This window comes from Coenobita brevimanus, chromosome 14 (assembly GCF_032717465.1).
Source record: "Coenobita brevimanus isolate Jiangsu-jjx chromosome 14, ASM3271746v2, whole genome shotgun sequence".
Taxonomy (NCBI): Eukaryota; Metazoa; Arthropoda; class Malacostraca; order Decapoda; family Coenobitidae; genus Coenobita; species Coenobita brevimanus.
The window spans coordinates 6,565,234-6,585,519 of NC_136967.1; the positions used below are offsets into that span (position 1 = coordinate 6,565,234).

The 20,286-nt window shown below is 41.3% G+C and overlaps 1 protein-coding gene across 1 annotated transcript in view; it reads right to left on the reverse strand.

Annotated features, from left to right (window-relative positions):
- Nucleotides 1–17,043, reverse strand: part of LOC145418141 (EF-hand domain-containing protein 1-like) — a 56,910-nt gene extending 39,867 nt beyond the window's left edge. Inside the window, exons 1-6 of the mRNA XM_080286666.1 lie at nt 16,996–17,043; nt 12,749–12,858; nt 6,058–6,145; nt 4,545–4,673; nt 2,225–2,377; nt 470–636 (exon numbers count right to left, since the gene is read on the reverse strand). Of these exons, the coding sequence (XP_080142792.1) occupies nt 470–636; nt 2,225–2,377; nt 4,545–4,673; nt 6,058–6,145; nt 12,749–12,858; nt 16,996–17,043 (695 nt within the window). The remainder of the gene's footprint in view (nt 1–469; nt 637–2,224; nt 2,378–4,544; nt 4,674–6,057; nt 6,146–12,748; nt 12,859–16,995) is intronic.
- Nucleotides 17,044–20,286: the final 3,243 nt, after the last annotated feature.

Genomic DNA, 20,286 nt, shown 5'->3' on the forward strand with positions numbered 1-20,286 from the left:
AGATGTGGGCATCATTCAGCCCTCTTAAGTTACCAGAAGAGGTTGGATGACTCCGTCGCTGATGCCTGTCCAAAATGTAACACAGCACCCCATGGTATTAAGCACATTACGTAAGACTGCATTGCATACAATGACCTACGCCAACAGCACAACATACACTCCTTGAGAACTCTGTGGGAAAGCCAGGTCTTGGCCATGGCCTTCCTTAGGGACTTGGGGCTGTTCGGTCAGACTGCCTAGGGAACAACTACTACTACTTCTACACCTTCACTACGATTTTATTCAGCTTTTGAGAGCACCCTGATAGTGAAGGGGTTAATACTGTCCAAAAAGTCTATTCTAACATGAACTACATCATTGGCAGTAGCAGAAATAAATAAAAAGGACAGTACTGTACAGGTGGATAAAAGTTAGTTTAAAAAGACATCATCAGATTGAATGAGGTAAGTTTACAGTCTGTTTTCCATACCTGAGTACAATCCCACGGTGTCTGGCAGTGAGGGCAGGAGCTGAGTGTGGCCGCAAGTCTGAGATGCGCATGGGGGACTCAGCACGGGACTGTCGCAGAAGGCTGTATGGGTCACACGGCAGTGGAAAGGGGGATCCCACCTCAGTACCCTCACTCAGTAGGTATTCCTGTCATATTTAACCACTTGAATCTAGATGACATCCTTTTTCATTTATTAATTCTACCAGATGGTTTTATTCACTTTAGGAAAAGCTTCTCATACTGAAGGGGTTTTATTAAGGCTGTATCTGACGCCTTATGTTTGTAAAGCCTATCATTAATTGAATAAAATCATCTGGCGATAGTAAGTATAAAATTAAAATTATGCCTACAAGCTCAGTGGATTAAACAACCATAACATTGCCCACAAGCTCAATGGATTAAACAACCATAACCCAGTATGTATATATTGGAGGTACAGGTCAAGCAACACTGCCACTGCCCAATGACAAGTGACCTGTAAACTTGGCTAAACATACAGAAGTAATGAACCATAACCCAGTATGTATATACTGAAGGTACAGGTCAAGCAACATTGCCATTGCCCAATGACAAGGGACCTGTAAACTTGGCTGAAACATACAGAAGTACCGGTAATGAAACCTCTCATCACATAATAATTCTGGGGGAGCAGGGTGGCTCAGTGGTAGAGAGGCTGCCTCAAGACCGAAGGGCAGAGAGTTTGCTCCCTGCCCGGGTAGCTGCCATGCTGGGAAAGGTAGCACCTTTCCATCACCTAAAAGTTGTTGTAGCGGCCGTGGCTTAGTGGGTTAGAGCACTCTGCTTTGGCCGAAGTGTCGGAGGTTCAAGTCCACCCAAGGGTCATTGGTAGACATCAGGAAGGGCATCCAGTAATAAAGTGCTACATGCTTCAAACCCAAGAGTTCTACCCAGGGGCAATGCCTTAGCCCTTATTGAAAAAATGGGACGGCATTAAAAAAAAAAAAAAAAAAAAAAAAAAATCAGCCACAACATCCAAGAAGCTTCAGTTACACCTGAACTTTGCCAGGCTTGGAGCAAACAAACTGGTCATTCAAGTAATTGGCTTTGAAATTTTATTTTTGGCAAGCACTCTATAGCTATTAAAAAATCAAGCACTCTTTAGCTATTAAAAAATCAGCCATTAATGTATTTTCTTAATCATCTTAGTCTTATAAATTTTATTTCTGGCAAGTACTCTTTAGCTATTAAAGAAACAGTCATTACAGTATTTTCTTAATCATCCTAGTCTTACTGTGCATTACATATCACTACTGGATAAGAAATTTTTAAAAGTACCATACATGTGTGCTTACATCAGTCAGCATCTTATATTGTTTGAACTAATTCCCTCTCGGATCTGAATCAAAATGTTTTCAGAGTATCCTGAAGGCATACATAACCTCTTCATGGAGTTTTCTCAAATTTGAGCAGTACATTTCTCACTGCAACATTGCAAAAAAGTCATCCCTGTATTCTGTGACCCACACTGTCAGTATAACTGCTCTTGCCCAGAAATGGGAATTAAAGCTAGGCCATATCCAAACTTGTATTATTTTAATGGAGTAATGTGATATAAAAGGCAAGATTATATTCAGTATTTTTTTTTCAAGTGTTCCTATTAGGACTATGAAGGAAGTACCTGTGTGTGGTTGAGAGGTAGATGTCCACATGCTCACTACCATCAGGGTAACAACAATAAACTTGCAGTATACTGGCTTGCCACATTGAGATTACCTTGGTAAAAGGGTCACAGTCACAGATGACATAGTGCCTGCCATACAGGTTTAGTGTTTTGCCTAGATTGAGGTGTGTCCAATGCCAGAAACCACCATCAGGGTGTGGCACACGCTGTCGACTCAGCAAGCGACCCTGGTCCAGCCCAGAATTCTGTAAATTCATATATGTGTTCATAAAAATATGCTTAGAAAATATGCCATGCAGAAACCAAGCACTTAAGGACATCATCTTCATTTTTGAAGAAAAAGTTTGAAATTTTGAAAATTCTGAGAAAATTCCAGGAAGCACTGGCATCCTTCCTCTGTCTCTGAGAAGTATTATAATCTTCAGAAATGTGTAAGTGTTTTAAAATTGCATTTTTGCACACCCATATCAAGTGCTCATGTGCAAACCTTTATAAATTAATTGTCTTTTTTGACATGTTGCTCCTAAACCATTAGAGCTAGGAAGCTGCAATTTACATCAGTTGTTGACCTAGGGCAGGGAATAGTTTAAGGATTTGCATTTCATAAAAGCAGACTTTACTGATCTACCAGAAGACCCGCTGACATGTCGTAAAATTACCAGTGCACCAGTCCTGTCTGAGATAGTCAAAGCCTGTACCCTACTCAATATGGATAGTGGGTGTTAGCACCGAAATGGTGACATGTTGAAGGACTACTGGGCCTTGGGAAAGGCCCTGAGGCTTTTGCCTATAAAAAAAAAAAAAAAAGGGGGGGGGGAGGATTGCCTCTATGTTTCATCAACTTTGGTTCATTAGATTTTAAGAGATTTTTTTATCAAAATTCCTACATTATCTATAAAATTTGGCTTGCCATGTAAGTGTACCATTGGAAATCCTATAAAATTTCCTATAAATTCTCTCACTGGAATGTTTGTATAATTATATGTTTCGTGTACAAAGCTTTCCAATCGTCCAGGAAATTTGTAAAATACAAAACTTAGATTTTCCTCAAAAAAAAAAATATATATATATATATATATATATATATATATATATTTCTCTAATGCAAATATCATAAACTGTATATCTCAGTAATGGGAGGGGGCCAAGTACCAACAAAACTCATAAGTTAGAAGGCCATATGCAATCATTAAAAAAAAAAAAAAAAAAAAAAAAAAAATATAGAAGAAAAATGATATGTTTGGTGTACAAAGCTTGCCAATCATCCCAGAAACTGGTAAGCTAGGAAACTTAGATTTTCACTGAAAATTTGAAAAAATAAAAATCACTGATATTCTTCTAATATCATAAAATGTATTGGTGAATCTGTAAAGCAACTACACAGTACCCTCACATCCAGTACGGTGTTTTTGTCAGACAGTACTGCCATATTGGGCTAAATCCGTACTGGACAAACAACAGACCTTATGGAAAAAATGAATAATGTCAGACAAGCCTTGAAAAAGTCCCCCGGTAGATCCAACTTAACTACATTTTTACATAACTAAGATTTTACCAACCTTTAAGGTGAGTGGTGATGGGCTTGGGGGGGAAGGGGGAGGGGTTTCTGAGGCTGTAGGAGGTCTTACTGACCCCCTGGAGAAGGGCCTTCAGGATCTTGAGGAGGCCTCTCTGCTTCAACCTCCCTTATAAACCCCTCACAGTCACACACTGATACATCGTCACCTTCGTCATCAGGGGGAAGTGCAATAGCTACTACAATCTGGCACACATCACGCATCACGAGGAAGGCGTACTGGACTGGTGCAGCAGTACTAGGGAAACATTCCTCAGTGCTGGCTATCTTCCCGCGCGTAAAGCAGGTAGTAGTGCTGGACACAGCACATAGAATTTGGCCCACTTTGAGCAGCCGACCTGTACTAGCCAATTAAATCCATACTACAGTAATAAATTATGTCATTTTTTGGCCACCCATACTGGATGAGAATAGTACTGCACAAACGCATACTGAACACAAGGGTATTGTAACTACTTAGCCACATAGCAAGCCAGATTTCATGCATTACATTAGGAGCCTATTAATTTCTTGTAGATAATTTAGAAATTTGAGAAAAAATCTCAGAATAAAAATCTAATGAAACAAATTTTATTAACTTATATACACAATCAATCCATCATACAGGTCAATAACTGATGTAAATTGCGGCCACCTTGCCCTAACAGTTAAGGAGCAACATGTCAAAAAAGGTGATGCACATAATCACATTTGCCCTTTTAATTACACTGATTAAAATCTATAATACTTTAGTTATTTCATGCAGCATCTTCATCCTTAACAAATACAGGTAAATACAGTATCACTGTCTACTAGAAAGTTTCCATAAGTGGACAGAGGAAAGTGGAATGACTGACTGGTGTCCTTGGCTCTGTGACTGTGATTGCATCATCCAGAAGATGGTAGCAGATGACAACAGGCCTGACACGATACACCTGCCTTGACCCCTCAACCTGCTCGCTAAAGTAACCCCGAAACCGCAGTACCTGACCAAAGAAAAAAGAAATATATTGCAATGAAGATCTGGAATGCAGATAGATTCTAAGGTAACCAAACCATATTACTGTATATGGCTAAAAATCATAATAGTGGTAGTGGTAGTTGGTGGTAACCATCATCCACTCACTTGATACGGTGGTGACTACCTCTTCCTTCACAATATTATTCTACTTCTGTGTCTGTCATTCTCTCTTCGTACTTCTCCCTTTCCTTCCTTTCACTTTCAATTAGCTTTCTTTCCACTTCAGGTGACTCTTCACTGAGTGACAAGTTCAATGGTTTCCTGTAACCCAGGAAAATCACTTATCACGCTGGGTGGTAACCATATAACCAAATAACAAGGTGAAGTGGAATCTATGGTGTCCCTGCTAACTGTGTGAAGACAAAAATGTCGCAGCCATCCAGGAACCAAACCACACTGTTCCCTGCACTTCACTTCAGTAAGGCAATGTTAACTGCAAGGGAACATCAGTTTACTGCACTGGATAGCCCTGCAGGGACAGCAGCTTGCCTGTAACTGATCAACCCTAGACAGACTAAGGCCGGTCAACAACAGCAACAACAATCATGGTAAAGGTACTGTTACTAAGAAAAGTCTGATGAAATATTTTTTAAAAAATCCTCTGCATAATGTTCTAAATAATTTGAAATGTTCAGTGCCACACCAGTGGGAAATGACCAGTTCTTCACGTATGTTTCATCGACATGATGTAGAGCATGTGGAAATACTGGTACTACTGTATATGCCCACTAATGAAGCTTGTAACCTGTGTCCACGTTAGGTTTACGGACACACTTGCTATGGCTTTCAGTGTACTGTACTGTACTGTGACTTAAACAAGCTGTTGGTGATGGACCAAGAATATTTGAACTCACCCTCATCCATTTTCTGGAAGGATTTAATTGAAGTATCAAATAAGGCCCTAGTTATTTCCTTTAATCTTAAACTTCAGGTATAATCCTGCTTCCACGTGTGCATTCCCGCCATGATACTGAATTAACTATGTTAGCTACCTAATTATGGCTGCATCATACTTCAGAGTGGTGTCAATAAATTTTTAAAAGTATGAAAAGTCATTGGATGGAGATTTAAAAGAAAATAGGTGGCCAAACTGTTCTTGTTAACTTAGGATTTGGCAGGAACACTGAACATGAAATGATGTCAACCAAAGTTTAAGGAGTTAAACTAGTGTACAAGCCAGAACCTCTGAGCAGCCACCAGCTTCTGGTACCACTAACAAGCACTAAAGCATCAATGTCTCAAACAGCCTGTGATCACTGTGAGGGAGGGTAACAGATTTGCTTGTAACTCATCAGTGGTGGCCTCCATGACGACTGCAGCGAAGAGAGTAGGGTGCAGGGGCTGGTCACCTTCTTGTCCAGCAGGGCCCACTCTGGCAGGAATCTAGGCGGAGTCTGAGGGCGGCGCTTGTGTCCAAATTGCAGCAGCCTCTCTTGCCTGGCAGGGTTGGTAAAACACCTAGTATTTAATGGCTCTTTGAACACCTATACAGTATCTGTAATAACAATGGTTTATGTAGTATTATAAACCAAGTCTATATACTGTATTATTAGCAAAGTTTCTTGAATTAATGAATAACTTAAACAGTTAAAAACAGGCAGGGACATTACAGGAACTGCAGAATCAACTCTCCCCAACAGGGAAGTCATTACCTCAACATACTGGCTTTGGGCAGTATAGGTACAGTACCGGTATTCACATTACTGGAGATACCTAATAAAGTAGGGAAGAATAAATTGTACCCATGCATTCTGTGTGCATATATTTACACACACACACACACACACACACACACACACATACCGTAGATTTTGAAAGTGTCCTATGCTTGTCAGGGTTAGCCTTTTCACCTCACGGCCACTTTCTAAACCGCAGCCTTCTGCGGCATTATAGTGAAGTCCTCTAACACTGAGGTACCTTTTCAACACCTCATACCAAGTTTTCTTTGGTCTGCCTGCAGAGGCTGTTGCTCCTTCAGTATGATCTGTACCTATTACTCTTGCACATTCTCTCCACATGTCCAAAACACCTAACCATCTGCATCACCTCACAAACACTTTTGAACACAAAACCATTTCAGTTTCCCTTTCATGTTTAAAGTGTTCCACCACTGACAATAAGAGCAACAGCTCTTTAAGCTTCACTTATAGCTCACATTTGAGCTAGTTTCTGCACCACCTCAAATGTTCATCATATCCCCCAGATAATAAAACTCACACACTCATAAGCTGCATCCCCACATCCCATACATAAATTTTCCCCAGCTCTGGCTGGCCGATATGACCCCTTGCATAGGACATTCACAACTGGTTATTCCTAGCAGTTTACCTTTGATATCACTATACATGTTCCCACTCTCCACAAACACCACATAAGACAAAGTTACAACCAGTCTTTGTTCTGACACATGGCACAGGGCCACTGACCACTCCACCAATGAACCTATTTGTCCATCTCGCTAACCATAGTCTTAGTCTTCCACACATTGTCAAACATTTAAACTACATAGGCCTACCCTCCCTCCCTCTTGCTAATTTCTCCATTGCACTGTCCTTGCTACCAGCAGTCAGTGTACAGTATCTGCACACAATTTTCATGGCAACCCAGACCTGAAATCCCTTGACAGTACTTCGAGTTCCATGACCCATAGCCCCAGTAAAATGAAAAGGTCTGACATTGGATCTCTCTACTTCAGATGAATACTGGAAACTGTACTGAGATGATGATAAAGAAATCAGAACACACTGTTACAGCCTTTTAAAGGCCCATACTGCCAAGAGGCACAGTGAGCATCCTCTCTGGCTCAGAATGAGTGTATTTACCTATTTGTAGTATACAGGCATTGAGCTAAGCTCGTGTTGTCCTGTCTCCATATCTACATTTATCTAGTCTAGTTTTAAACACATGAATGTTCTTTGCCTGCACCACCTCCTCGTCTACGTCATTTCAAATACTTATGCTTCTATTCGGGAAACTGAGCCTTTTAAGATCATCAAGATGTCTACCTTTCCTCAACTTGAAGTCAAGACCTCTTGTTCTTCCATCATCCAGCACAAAAAGATCCTCTCTATCAACCCTTTCCAATTCTCTTACATTTCTAAATATCATGATTAAGTCACCTCTTTCCCTTCTCTCGCGCAGTGTTGGTAACTTCAGTTCTTCCAATCTCTCCTTGTAGGTGAGTTCCCATAAGCATGTTATCATCTGAATTGCCATCTGTTGAACCCTCTCTAGTTTATCAATATGCTTCTTCAAATGAGGTGACCATACCACAGCCGCATGCTCCAGTCTTGGTCTTATAATGGTCACTATCAACTCCCTCAGCATTTCCTCGTCCATATAATTAAAAGCCATTCTTATGTTGGTCAGTAATCCACAAGTTCCTCCAATGATTTCGTTTATATGCTTTTCTGGTGACAAGTCATCCTGAATAATCACTCCCAAAGCTTTCTCATCTTTTCTTTTACTAATTATCTCACTGCCCATTTTATATGTCCAGTGTGGTCTTTTTTCACTCATTCCCATTTCTAATACATGACACTTCTTGGCATTACAATCCATTTTCCAAGTCTGGCTCCAGCTGTGGAGTTTGTCCAAGTCCTCTTGCAGTTTTTTACAACTATCAATACCTGTAATATGTTTCATGAGTTTAGCATCATCTGTGAACATACTCACGTAACTATTCAAACACTCTGGCAAATCATTTACATACCGGTATATCAGAAACATTACTGGGGCTAAGACGGAGCCCTGAGGTACCTTGTCTCTTATGACCGTTCTCATCTGCCTTCCTATCAAATAGTCTCCCATCCACTCTAATAGTGTCCCATGCACCCCTCCAAAGGTCTTCAACTTCCACAGCAGTCTCCTACTGGGCACCATGTCAAATGCTTTCTTGAGATCGAGATAGACATAATCTGCCCATCCCTCTCTTTCTTGTATAACATCTATTACCCTACTGCAGAAACTTAACAGATTAGTAACACATGATCTTCCCTAAAACCAAACTGTCTTGGTGTTATCACTTCATTTTCTTCTAAAAGCTTTATCCATCTATTTCTAATAATTTTCTCACAGATTTTACAAACAATACTAGTAAGTGATACAGGTCTGTAACTGAGTGGATCTTCCCTATTTCCTCCCTTCAAGATTGGCACAATATATGCTCTTTCCCAATCTTTAGGCAACTGTCCATTTTCCAGTGAGGTCTTCATATAAACAGGCCTTTGAAAGCAGTGATAAGAAACAGGGAAGTGAGCATGGAAGTGAAAAAGATACTACATGACAGTATTGTGATACCAACTCTAAAGTATGGAAGTGAAGCTTGGACATTGTTGGAAGGACACAAGTCAAGCACGAGAGCAGTGGAAATGAGTTATTTAAGAGGAGCCTGCGGAGTCACATGGAGAGACAGGCTGACGAATGAGGATATAAAGGAGCATTGTGGTGTGGATGTGGATGTGATAGGAAGTGTTATGAGGAACACACTGAGGTGGTTTGGCCAAGTGGAGAGGATGGAGGGTGAAAGACTGACAAAGAGAGTGTATGTGAGTGAGGTGGAGGGGGGAAGAGGGAGGGGGAGGCCGAGGATGAGATGGAGGGATGGGGTGGAGAGGTATATGAGAGAGGGGGGTGTGAGTTGGGAGCAGGGCAGTGAAATGGCGGGGGACAGGACGACGTGGAGGCGATTTGTTTGTGGCCATCCCAAACGGGATTGAAGCGTCTGGCAATAGATAGACAGATAGACTAACTGGTCTGCACATTCCTTCAGGATCCATCTAGCCACACCATCTGGTCCCATTGCTTTTCTCACATCCAAATCCCTCATCAGCTGCTGCACCTTATTCACATTAACTGTAATTTCTGCCATTCTCATCATCCTGAGTTCCATTTCAGGTTCCCTAAATTCCTCTTCCAGCACAGAAACTGACTGCAGCTTGTTGTTCATTATTTCACACAATTCTTCTTCTCTTTCATAAGTTTTACCTCCATCCCTCTATCATATTATACTGTCCTTAACTTTCATTTTATCATTTACAAACCTATAAAATAGTTTCTGCTCTTTTTTACATTTACTTAAAATAACTTTTTCGTATTTCCTTTCTTCTTCTCTCCGCACCCTTCCATATTCATTTCTTACCTGCTTGTACTCCTTCCAAGCCCTTTCACTATACCTTTTTCTCACTTTATTCCATTCTCCTTTTCTTGACTCTCGTGCCATTCTACATCTATCGTTCAAACATTCTTTCTTCCTTTTCATAGCTGCGAAAAATTTTGGGACATATTTACTAACTTCTGTTTTATACACTTCTATCATAAACTCATACACTCATCAACATTTGTGATCGTATTCATTTTACTCCAGTCTACATTTTGGAAAAAGTTCCTCAGGGAAGTAAAGTCTGCCTTCCCATAACTGTAGCTATTTTCTCTGTGTTTTTCATCTCTTTCTCCTTCCCTTACTCCCACTACTTCCATCTCAATAACCAGATGATCATTTCCACCAAAATGGCATAGGTAGGTTATGTTCTTCAGATCATTTGGGTCCTTAGTGAATACCAAGTTGTGCCCACAGTAGATGGTTCGTCGTCACCCCTAATTCTTGTATTTTCTTTAATAAGCTAATTGTGTTAACATATTTTCCATTACCAATTCCATTATTTCCTCATGATTCTTCACTGTTCCCAGCATCCACACTTTCCCAGTCAACTTCTCTACAGGTAAAATCTCCCATTATTACTATTCTACTTCTTCATTCAATTAACATCTTTTTTTTAATAATGGACTCTCTTATCAACTGTTTGTATTCTTCTTTTGTCCATGCCCTAGCTTTGGGGGGCATATAAAATAATATTACATCTATTTTTTCTCCATAAATGTCCTCTATTTCAATTCCCAAAAGTTCAGCCACAGAGTTTTCAATTCCTATATTTTTTGCTCTTAAGTCATTATGAGTTAAAATCATTATACCTCCCCCAAACATGCTTTCTCTATCCTTCCTCCAAATATTAGCATTGCTCCATCCAGGCAATTTTGTATCAACATCTCGGGGCACTTTAGTCTCCACAAGCAAACACTGTCAGGTTTATTTTCATTTATATAGTCTCCAATTTCCCCTTTCTCAGATATTAACCCATCTACATCACTATACATGATACCAGGTACTTAGATTTACTGCACGGTTTTATCTTTACTCATTCTTCCCTTTTTCATATTCATATCCATCCCCCTTGTTTCCATCACTTCTAGTTCCTCATATACCACTCCCTTACTTCCATATCCATCACTCTCCAAAAAAAAGTTTCACATTCTTCCTCTGTCCTCTTGTTATTTTTTTCCTTTACTTGTTCCTTCAAAGATTTTAAAACTTCCCTTTCTTCTTCATTCAAATCTTTTCTTACTGGTACTATAATATTTTCCATCCCTACCTCTTTGCTTAGTTTCCATGTCACTAAGTATATCATTTACTACACTTTCTGATGACAACTCTCATTGGTCTTGTTTCCCCTTTCTTATATGGCCCTATCCTCCTTATTTCCTCAATTTCTTTTTCCCACTTGTTTCCTTCGGGATCAATCTTGCCCAACATTTTTCTCAACAGATTCGTCTCTCTCTTGAGTCTCATGGATCTAACCTTTCTCCCTCCTCCCTGTTTTCAAATATTACCACACATCTGTTCTTTTCTACAGTTTCTCTCACTATTTTCTTCAGTATTTTCACTACACTTTCTTCCATTTTTTCTTGCTCATTTCCCTTTCTAGTTGTGGGTGGTGGCGACCATCATCCACTCACGATGTAGTGCTGCCTACTTCTTCCTTAGCCTTTATCATTCTTTTTCTGTGTCTGTCCTCCTCTCTTCCTATTTCTCCCATCTTTCCTGTCACTTCTTATTGCCTTTCCTTCCTTTATGGGTGGCTTTACATTGAGTGACAAGCCAAATGGTTTCCTGTAAGCCAGGAAACCGTTTACAACGCCGGGTGGTAACCATATAACCAAACCATACGTGCTCCCCACGTGTCAACAAGTGGGTTGGTGGAGGGTTAGTCCCCCTCCCCGTAAAACACGTAACTCAGGGTCAAATGGCCACCCCTTACGGGATTATGGCGTCTGGCAACAGACAGATAGATTTCCCATTCTTCCTGAATGATTTCCCTTAAGCTGACCACTTCTTTCTGTTCTTCCATATGTGCCCACTTTGCCTTTTCTTCTTCTAACACACTACTCACCTCCGTTTTGTTACTGCTGTCTTCTAATTTTCTCCTTAATTCGATATTTTCTCGCTTCAAATTCTCGATCACCTGGTTCGCCGTCTCATTGGCCTGAATCAGACTCTGTATAGTATTCTCGGTATTTTCAGGCATGTTTTTTAATACTAAAATCTCCACTTTCGTTTTTAGTTCATTAATCTTCATAATCAATGTTTTAATCAAATCCATGACATTTGTGTCACTGTTAAATCCTGGAAAGTCGAGTCCCTTCATGTTTACAATATGTTGTCAGCCATCTTTGAGGTTGGCAGCACTAAACACCTGTTACCGAAAATACTATAGACATTCATTTATACTCACTGACAATAACTCTTTACATTTTTGGTAGTCTACATTAACTTACAATACTTTAAACTTAAGACAAGACCAAAGAAGACAGGACAAACGTAATTCCTAAAAACTACTCAAGGTTAGCAGCGATGGCTGAGAGGCGATCGAAACACGTTCGTTCTCTCTGGATGTGTGTGTGTGAAACTCGTCGATTAATCACCAGGGAACAAAAGCCAGTAAAACTGAGTCTATAAAAGCCAGCAATGCCCAGAGGCTAAGTGGTTAACCTCGCTTTGGCTCAGTGATAATACACATGCTTGTGGAACTCTTGGGCCTGAGTTTGAGTTCCTTCTATAGTATCGTGATTAACTTGGTTATGTTTCATCCAGCACTTACACCATTTGGTCACCGCATTGATTTTGTAACACAGCCTTCACTGGAGCTATTATCCCATTAAAATTTCCATTGATCTCTCAATAGGAAAGAAAATAAAAAGGCTTACCTTTCCAGATCATGATGGTCTGCAAGAGGGAGGGCTGGTGGTATTGTCTCGGCTACCAGTGGGGCACCCTTCTTCCACCCCAGGCTCTGTCGCAACGGCCGTGCCTTCACCTGCGCCACATGGCACATTCCACATATTGCACCTCACCTCAAACTTTACTCCATATATTAGACTTCACGTACCACACAATTCACCCTCTCATTCCAAGCCTCTCTTACTCTTCAACTCACTTTCACTCCAGATTCCTATCCCCCCAAAACCTATCCCACACACCACACCTCACATGCCAGACACTCCTAATGCCAAACCTCACTCATCACCTCTTCTTCCAAATCTCACCTTGCTTCATATGCCATAACATTGTCTTCCTCCACACCTTCCTCCTTAATGTAACACCTCACTCCGTGTATCATGTCATGTCATACAGCAATCCACATATCTCACCTCACTTCATATATTATCACCTTATTCTATGCCTCACTCACTCCCCATCGAACTTTCAACTTTCTCACTCCAAACACAAAGACTCTCCATGACACACTTTGCTCCTCATACTACACCTCCACATCCTCACTTTCCATACTGCACTTCGTACTCACTCACCTCACTCCTCTCTCCACACACAGCATTTCTCTCTCACTCTGTACGTTTTAGTCACTCCACACTGTAATGGTTGAGTTTACCATAAAATCTTATCCTTTATGTTGACAATGAAACAGTTACTTATAGATGAACTGAAGAAATATATTCTTATATCTTTGTTTTAAGTTAATTTTATACCTCAGTCTTTCATCTCAATAGTTACTCTGAAGGCACTTAAACCTTTGAGTACTCTGACATTTTAATTATTTTCTTCTTGGTACCAGCACGTAGTTTATTCAAATAAGCATGGACTTTTCAAATTGCAGGGGTCAGATATAGCCTTCCTTAACTGTATCATAACAAAGAAGCTTTCCAGAGATTCATAAATTCATTAGGCAACAGCAAGAATAATTTTAAAGAAATATATCATACCGGCAGTTTAGAAGCTGACTTCACATAACACACCATACTGTACTGTACTATGACAGAATGGTGCTATAACTCTAATCTTTTCATTCTGATGATGTACTTTTATTTTTTTCTTGTTAGCTACCTTCAATGGTTTTAGTCAGGGCAGGGGAGGCCTTTCATAGTGAATGGGGGCAGTGAAGGCTTTATTCAACCTCACCAGTTTGAAAAGTATCACCTTAGCTGAATAAAATCATAAGAATGTAGCAAAAATAGAATACATACCTGGTAAGGCTTTCTCAGACTGAAGGATTTTAACATGTAGCTATTTGCATAAATTGATGGTACCGGAAATCAAACATCCTTCATTATCATCCAGATAATTTTTTTGTTGGCATACTTATGGACAGCACATCAGTAAGTACTGTATTATGAGAGAGTAAGCCAGTTTTGCTTTTCGCACATCTTGAAAATACATGAACTATTCTCATTACATTTGAACAGATGAATGAGGAGGTGTGGGATGAATGAGAGATGAGACGCGAGTGACTCAAAAACGAGAAGAATTCTTAAGAGTGGGGAGATAAGAAAAGTGAGAAGAGGAGAATGAGGGATTAGAAAAAAGGGTGTGTAAGACTGAAGAGAAAAGGCTGGGAGACGTGAGTGGTAAGAACAGGGTAAGTGGGGGATAACAGAAATGTGTGAGGGATGAACAAAAGGGGTGAATAAGAGATGAAAGACGAAAGGGCCGGGTTATGAGAGGGGTGAGTAAGGGATGAATAGGGAGAGGTGAATGAAAGATGAGAGGTGTGTGAGGCATGAACAGGGAGGTGCATGAGAGGCTGAGAGATAAGAAGAATGAGTAAAGGATGAACACTGAGGGATGAACAGGAAGAGGTGAATAAGACATAAATTATGAAGGATGAATAAGAGGTAAGAGAGGTGAGGGATGAAAGGGTATAGAGGCAAATGACAGACGGTAGAGGAGAGACAAGAGAAATAAAGGTACGGCCACACCGAACGCGACGAGCGGAGAGACTTGAGCGGGGAGGGATGAGGTGACACGATAAAACACACTAAAACCTCTGGGGGTGGCCACACTGAATGAGCGGGGAGGTTTTTCGCTCAGCTCACCCTTTACGCTCCTTGCTACGCGACGCACTATAGCCTATATGTTCCAAAATATCGCGCACTACCTATAGCGACATCCTCACTTCCCAGGCATTTGCATCATCATTCAGCCGTGCTGGTACTGCGTGTTGGGGCGGTTGAGTTCTAGTAATTGTCTAATGAACACTTTACTGGAGTGTGTAGGCTACCACAGGTGAGCTGCGCGGGATTCAAGTGAGTGTTGAAGAAACACTGGGAAGATATTGTGAATAACTGCATACAACTGGTAAATTATTATCGAACATTATTTTGTTATACGATTGCTTAAGAAACGTTTGTTCCACTATCAAAGGCCATGAATGCCTAGAATTGATACTATAGTCGCGGCACGCGACTCTGAGGTTGTTATTATCGTGTATAATATGAGACGCATTGATTCGTGTATAATATGTTCTCGTATAATAATATTCGTGTATAATACTGTATATTCGTGCATAATATTATTCATGTATAATATACGAAATCGGACGCATTTCTGAATGGCAGGTTGCCAGGGTACGATAATGTCACCCTCAGAGTCGTGTGCCGCGTGTATAGTATTTAGTGCTCTAGTCCCCTTGTTACACCGTAGGCTTAAAACTAATAAACAGAGAAGTATATACACTATATGTATGTAGTGTATATCGAAGATTTTACTCTTTATGAATACATAATTCTATGAAATATGTCGGTACACTGTGAATTGTCCAGCGGATATTTCACCATAGGCAATCAGTAGAAACTTGTATCGTAAAATAGTACACATGAAAAATAAAGAAAAATAAACCACACAATTAATCTACCCTTATACTGTACTCCGTTTTTAAATTTCGCGGCACCGTCTCATTTTGTGCATAAAAAAAGGGCGGGAACTTTGAAACTGGTCTCTTTCGTCTGCTCTTTTATTCACTTAAAACACTAGACAAAGTATGGGGTAACAATATATCATTTGAAAGCTTAGAAGCTGCTCTCTCCCATGATAAAATTAGAAAGAATAATGATCATGGGCAGACATAAAGAATAAAAATAAAAAAGCGATATTGCTGTCCAAAAACGTAAAGAAAATACAACTCGTAATACATGAAACTTACTGGTATTCGAAGTCATACAGGTGTACAGATATTACCAGAAGACATATAGATTATTCCCTGAGCCTCTTATTGTGGCTGGGGTAGCATTCTGGGCAAAATCCCTTGTTACACTCCGGGCACATGTAGGCCTAGCACGTCCACGCTCTTATTTGTCAATAATAGCCCAAAATAACACTGTCATGTAATGTCATGTGTCACAACTTATGCCTGAAATACTCATTTACCAGTGGACGTATATATACAGTATATTAGCTATTTCACTTATAAATTTGCTAAAAAGAATAATATATAGCAAGTTCCCGACTTCCACTCACCCACAGGCAAAGATGGCGGACATACTAGTCTACTCTCTATTTAATTCTATAATAAAAGCTGGGACGTGATTGGATAGCTGTAGAGTGGGAAACAATGGGCCAATCATAAGCCTCGATGTGTGACGTCTTGCCTCAACCAAAACAAACTCCTATTCTCACAGGAATGGGAGATTTGAAGGCTGCCACGATCGTGGCATGACGGAGTCTGCTGTGTATGCCACGATCGTGCCTGAGCAGCCCGACGGAGTAAAAGAGTATCGTCAAAAAATGACTCATACCAGTTAGACATTGAAATTTTATTTACTCATTCATCATCTTTCCAGTGTTGTCCCGTGAGGAGCGCAGAAGCCCGGGGGCTAGGCAAGTTGGTCGTATCATATAAGATGAGAGTGAACAGCTTGGACAATGACATGTTTACACCAATGAACAGCTTCTGACTATCTCGCCCACGAGGTTGCCGTTTCCTATTTGGACAGCCATCGCGTTGACGCTCACCGCCCCGCTCATCGCTTGACACTACTTACCTGCTCGTCGCGTTCGGTGTGGCCATAGCCTCCTTTATGAATACCAAGAGGCGAGAGTTGAACATGGAGGGTTGAGTGTGATATCAACATGGAAAGGTGAATGAGAGATAAGCAGGGTAAGGGATGAACAAGACAAGTGAAGGAGGGATGAAAAAAGTGAGAGTCAAGGAATCAGATACCTGAGGATCGTCGATGCAGTACCCAGGCAGAAGTGGCAGGTCAGACATCTTTCTCTCTACTCCGCCACACACTGTCAGACATAGATGCATGCAGGTAGATTATTATGTGTTTAAACTCTGTATGAACACGGTGACATTTTTCCCTAGTTTCTTCTTGTCATCTAAAGTCGATTGTACTGTATTTAGCTTGGGAGAGAGTGAGACTTTTCGAAGTTAATATGGCCTTCTTTGACCTCTTCATTACTAGGGTGATTGAATAAAATCATAGCAGTAAGGGTAACATAAATTGACGTCTTTGGGCTCAATGGTTTAATTCCTTCAAATTCTGAAGAAAATATTGCTCAGTATCGATGGTACTGTGAAGTATTCCTTGAAGACCTCAGACTTACCTACGTTCATGCTACCTCGATCTTCATCTTTTCATTATATCCCCACCATTCTCTCTCTCTCTCTCTCTCTCTCTCTCTCTCTCTCTCTCTCTCTCTCTCTCTCTCTCTCTCTCTCTCTCTCTCTCTCTCTCTCTCTCCTAACCTTTTATGTTATGTCAAGACCGTATATCTAAAGCCCACTGTTAAACTGGGAAGGTAAAGAAATGGGGTGCTAAGTTTTTATATTCCTCGTTTTTTCAGCTAATTTGAATAATAGCCTGATTTAAGTGCAGTCTTTTAATTCAGCCACAGTTACTGTCAAAATATCCTGTAACTAGTAAAGATTAAGAGGTTGGAATGAGCTGGCCAAGAACTTCTCTACTTTACTCCCTCCACTCCCCTCTCTGTGGGTTTAATCCCTGAGCTACAGTAGACCTCCTCAGATCATATAACCCTGCTAGGGTCACCGCTACCCCTCTCAGCACGCAGCCACCGGGCGGGGCACGAACTCGCAACAAGCCAGACACCCTACTATTGAGCTACCGCGCTCCCCATTCCCTCTCCGTGGGCTGTATTCTCGTCACCTTAAGAGGTTCACTGGCGCCTTTCCCACTAGTTTATTTTTGCATATGATACATTTATATTCTCTTGTGTCCGTCTCAGAGTAATGTAAATGTTATGCTGGCACAAGGCTAATTCCTTTGAGTTCGTCTAAACAGGGAGGAATACACAAAACACTTCCAATACACTCTAGCGATACGAGGTAGACACACAAACTCAGGATGGCTATGCTACAGATTTATTATTACAGTATTGTTAACTCCTGGTACAACCCTGATAGGTGAAGTTGATGGCATAAGACAAAGGGAGGTAAATGGTTGCTTGGGGTGTGGGGTCTCAATCTGAGGGTCTGGAGGGAAGCTGTCCCTTCCATTGTACTGGAGGTCGCCACCAACAGTATGCACTGGAAAGCAAGGAGGCCCGGAGGGTGAGGCTACGTCTGTACGTGTGGGTGTTGAGGTGTGTGGAGTAAGGTAGTGACAGGGCCAGTAGGGGGAGACTACGACTCTTGTTCCGAAGGTGAGGAACCTGATATCTTGTTCTCTCTTTGGACCTTGGAGGAGAGTGTAATTTGTTCCCAGAGAGGGTTCGCAGGGAAGCTAGAAGGGACCCGGTGTCATATGCACGGAGAAAGGTTAGGTTAAGGTTAGGTTAGGTTAATTTAGGCTTAATAGAGAAGGAAACGGTAACTTCCAGCATAAAGTCACTCCGTGCTTATTATGACACCGGTGGTGGTTTTCTGTGGAGCGCCGATTTTCTGTGGTCGTAGCTGAAGCGGGGACTGAGGTAAGTGACCCCGTCCCAGGCACTTTAATAAATATCACAGAAGAAAATACTAAACCGTAATGAAGAAAATAAATCACCAAGGAAGAGCTGTCAGAAAGCATCCTAAGCAAACGACAACCGGCTGTCACCTCACCATATGTCGTCACCTTACGCCCTCCACTACCATGACATTTTTCCTGTATTTCATTCCTGATATCCCCGGACGATGTAATTCAGTTTAGGATAGATTGGGCCTTCCTCTAGGGAACCATCCTGAGCTAAAATTAGCCTATTCGTTTAACAGCAGCAAAGGTTTAATTCTCAAGGCGTCATTGTACAATACTGTGAACATTAACACTTATCACACTCAGCTGAATAAAATCATCTGACGTCACCTCGAATAGAATACCAGAATTACCCCTACCATGAGAAGGCTATGTTTAATCTGATACAGATGACCAAGTACAGTCAGATTGGAGGACTTATTTGACTAGTAACCAAGGAAACCCATTCATAATTAGCTCTTCATTAAGACTTATCAAAATTCACGCAATCACTGTTTAGCATTCAGTGAGTGGCTCTGTTTCGTGAATTTGAGGATTTTTTTTTTTTTTTATGGGGAAATGAATTCCCCGAGCAAAACCTTGATACTGTAAATAATATAACTCGACTAGGTAACGGGAGAGCGCTACCTCTCCCACCTCTCCCAGGAGGGCAGCTACCACTGAGATCTATTGTATAGCCTGGAGAGGCTTTCTCATGGGTAGCACCGCGTAATTTATGTAGCCGCCGCCGCTGGTGTAGCGGCAGCCATGTTACGCCACGCTTGATGCCCGGGTTTTTGTACTGAGCTGCTCTGTGGATTTTTGAAAGCATCTAATGATTCCGGAAAATATTGTGCCATGGTCCATTGTGCAGCTTACGGAGACAAAAATGGGCACAGGAATTCATCGAAGAGAGATGGCGTTACATTTCACAAGAAATATATCTTGTTGCATCACTGCCCCCTGGGGTGGGGCGGGAAGATTCTTCCCCAGTATCCCTGCACGAATGAGGCCACTAAAAGGGGCCCATTCATCTCCGGTCTTTCTTTTCATGTCCTTTTCTCTTCCGTTCACACTCTCTTGTAGATATTTCCATATTTCTTCCGACCTTTATCGTTTCATGATATGGAAAGTCTAAGGACTTCCCACATCATTTCAACACCATTACTTCGACGTAAAACAGTTTCAACATCACTATCATTTCAACGTTCATACCACACTATTTTTTCCCTTTCTGCCATTACCTTTCTCTGCCTTAGTGTCTGAAATACCCACCGGACGGAGCGACCCCAACACCACAACCCCAGGAGGAGGACATGGGGAGGTGACACCCACAATAAGAGGAGGTGACAGGGAGGCTTGTAGGTGCCCCGCACTACATCGACCCATCTCCCTCGTGACCTTATGCCCCATTTCTACGCAGCCGGACCCACGGGAAGTGCACCGACCAGGTGCATTACCCTCTGACGGGGATAGCGCTCACCAGAATACTGTAGGGGTGGGACTTGCCCTAAGACAGCCCCAAGTAGGCCCTCGGTAGCAGAGTCCACCGG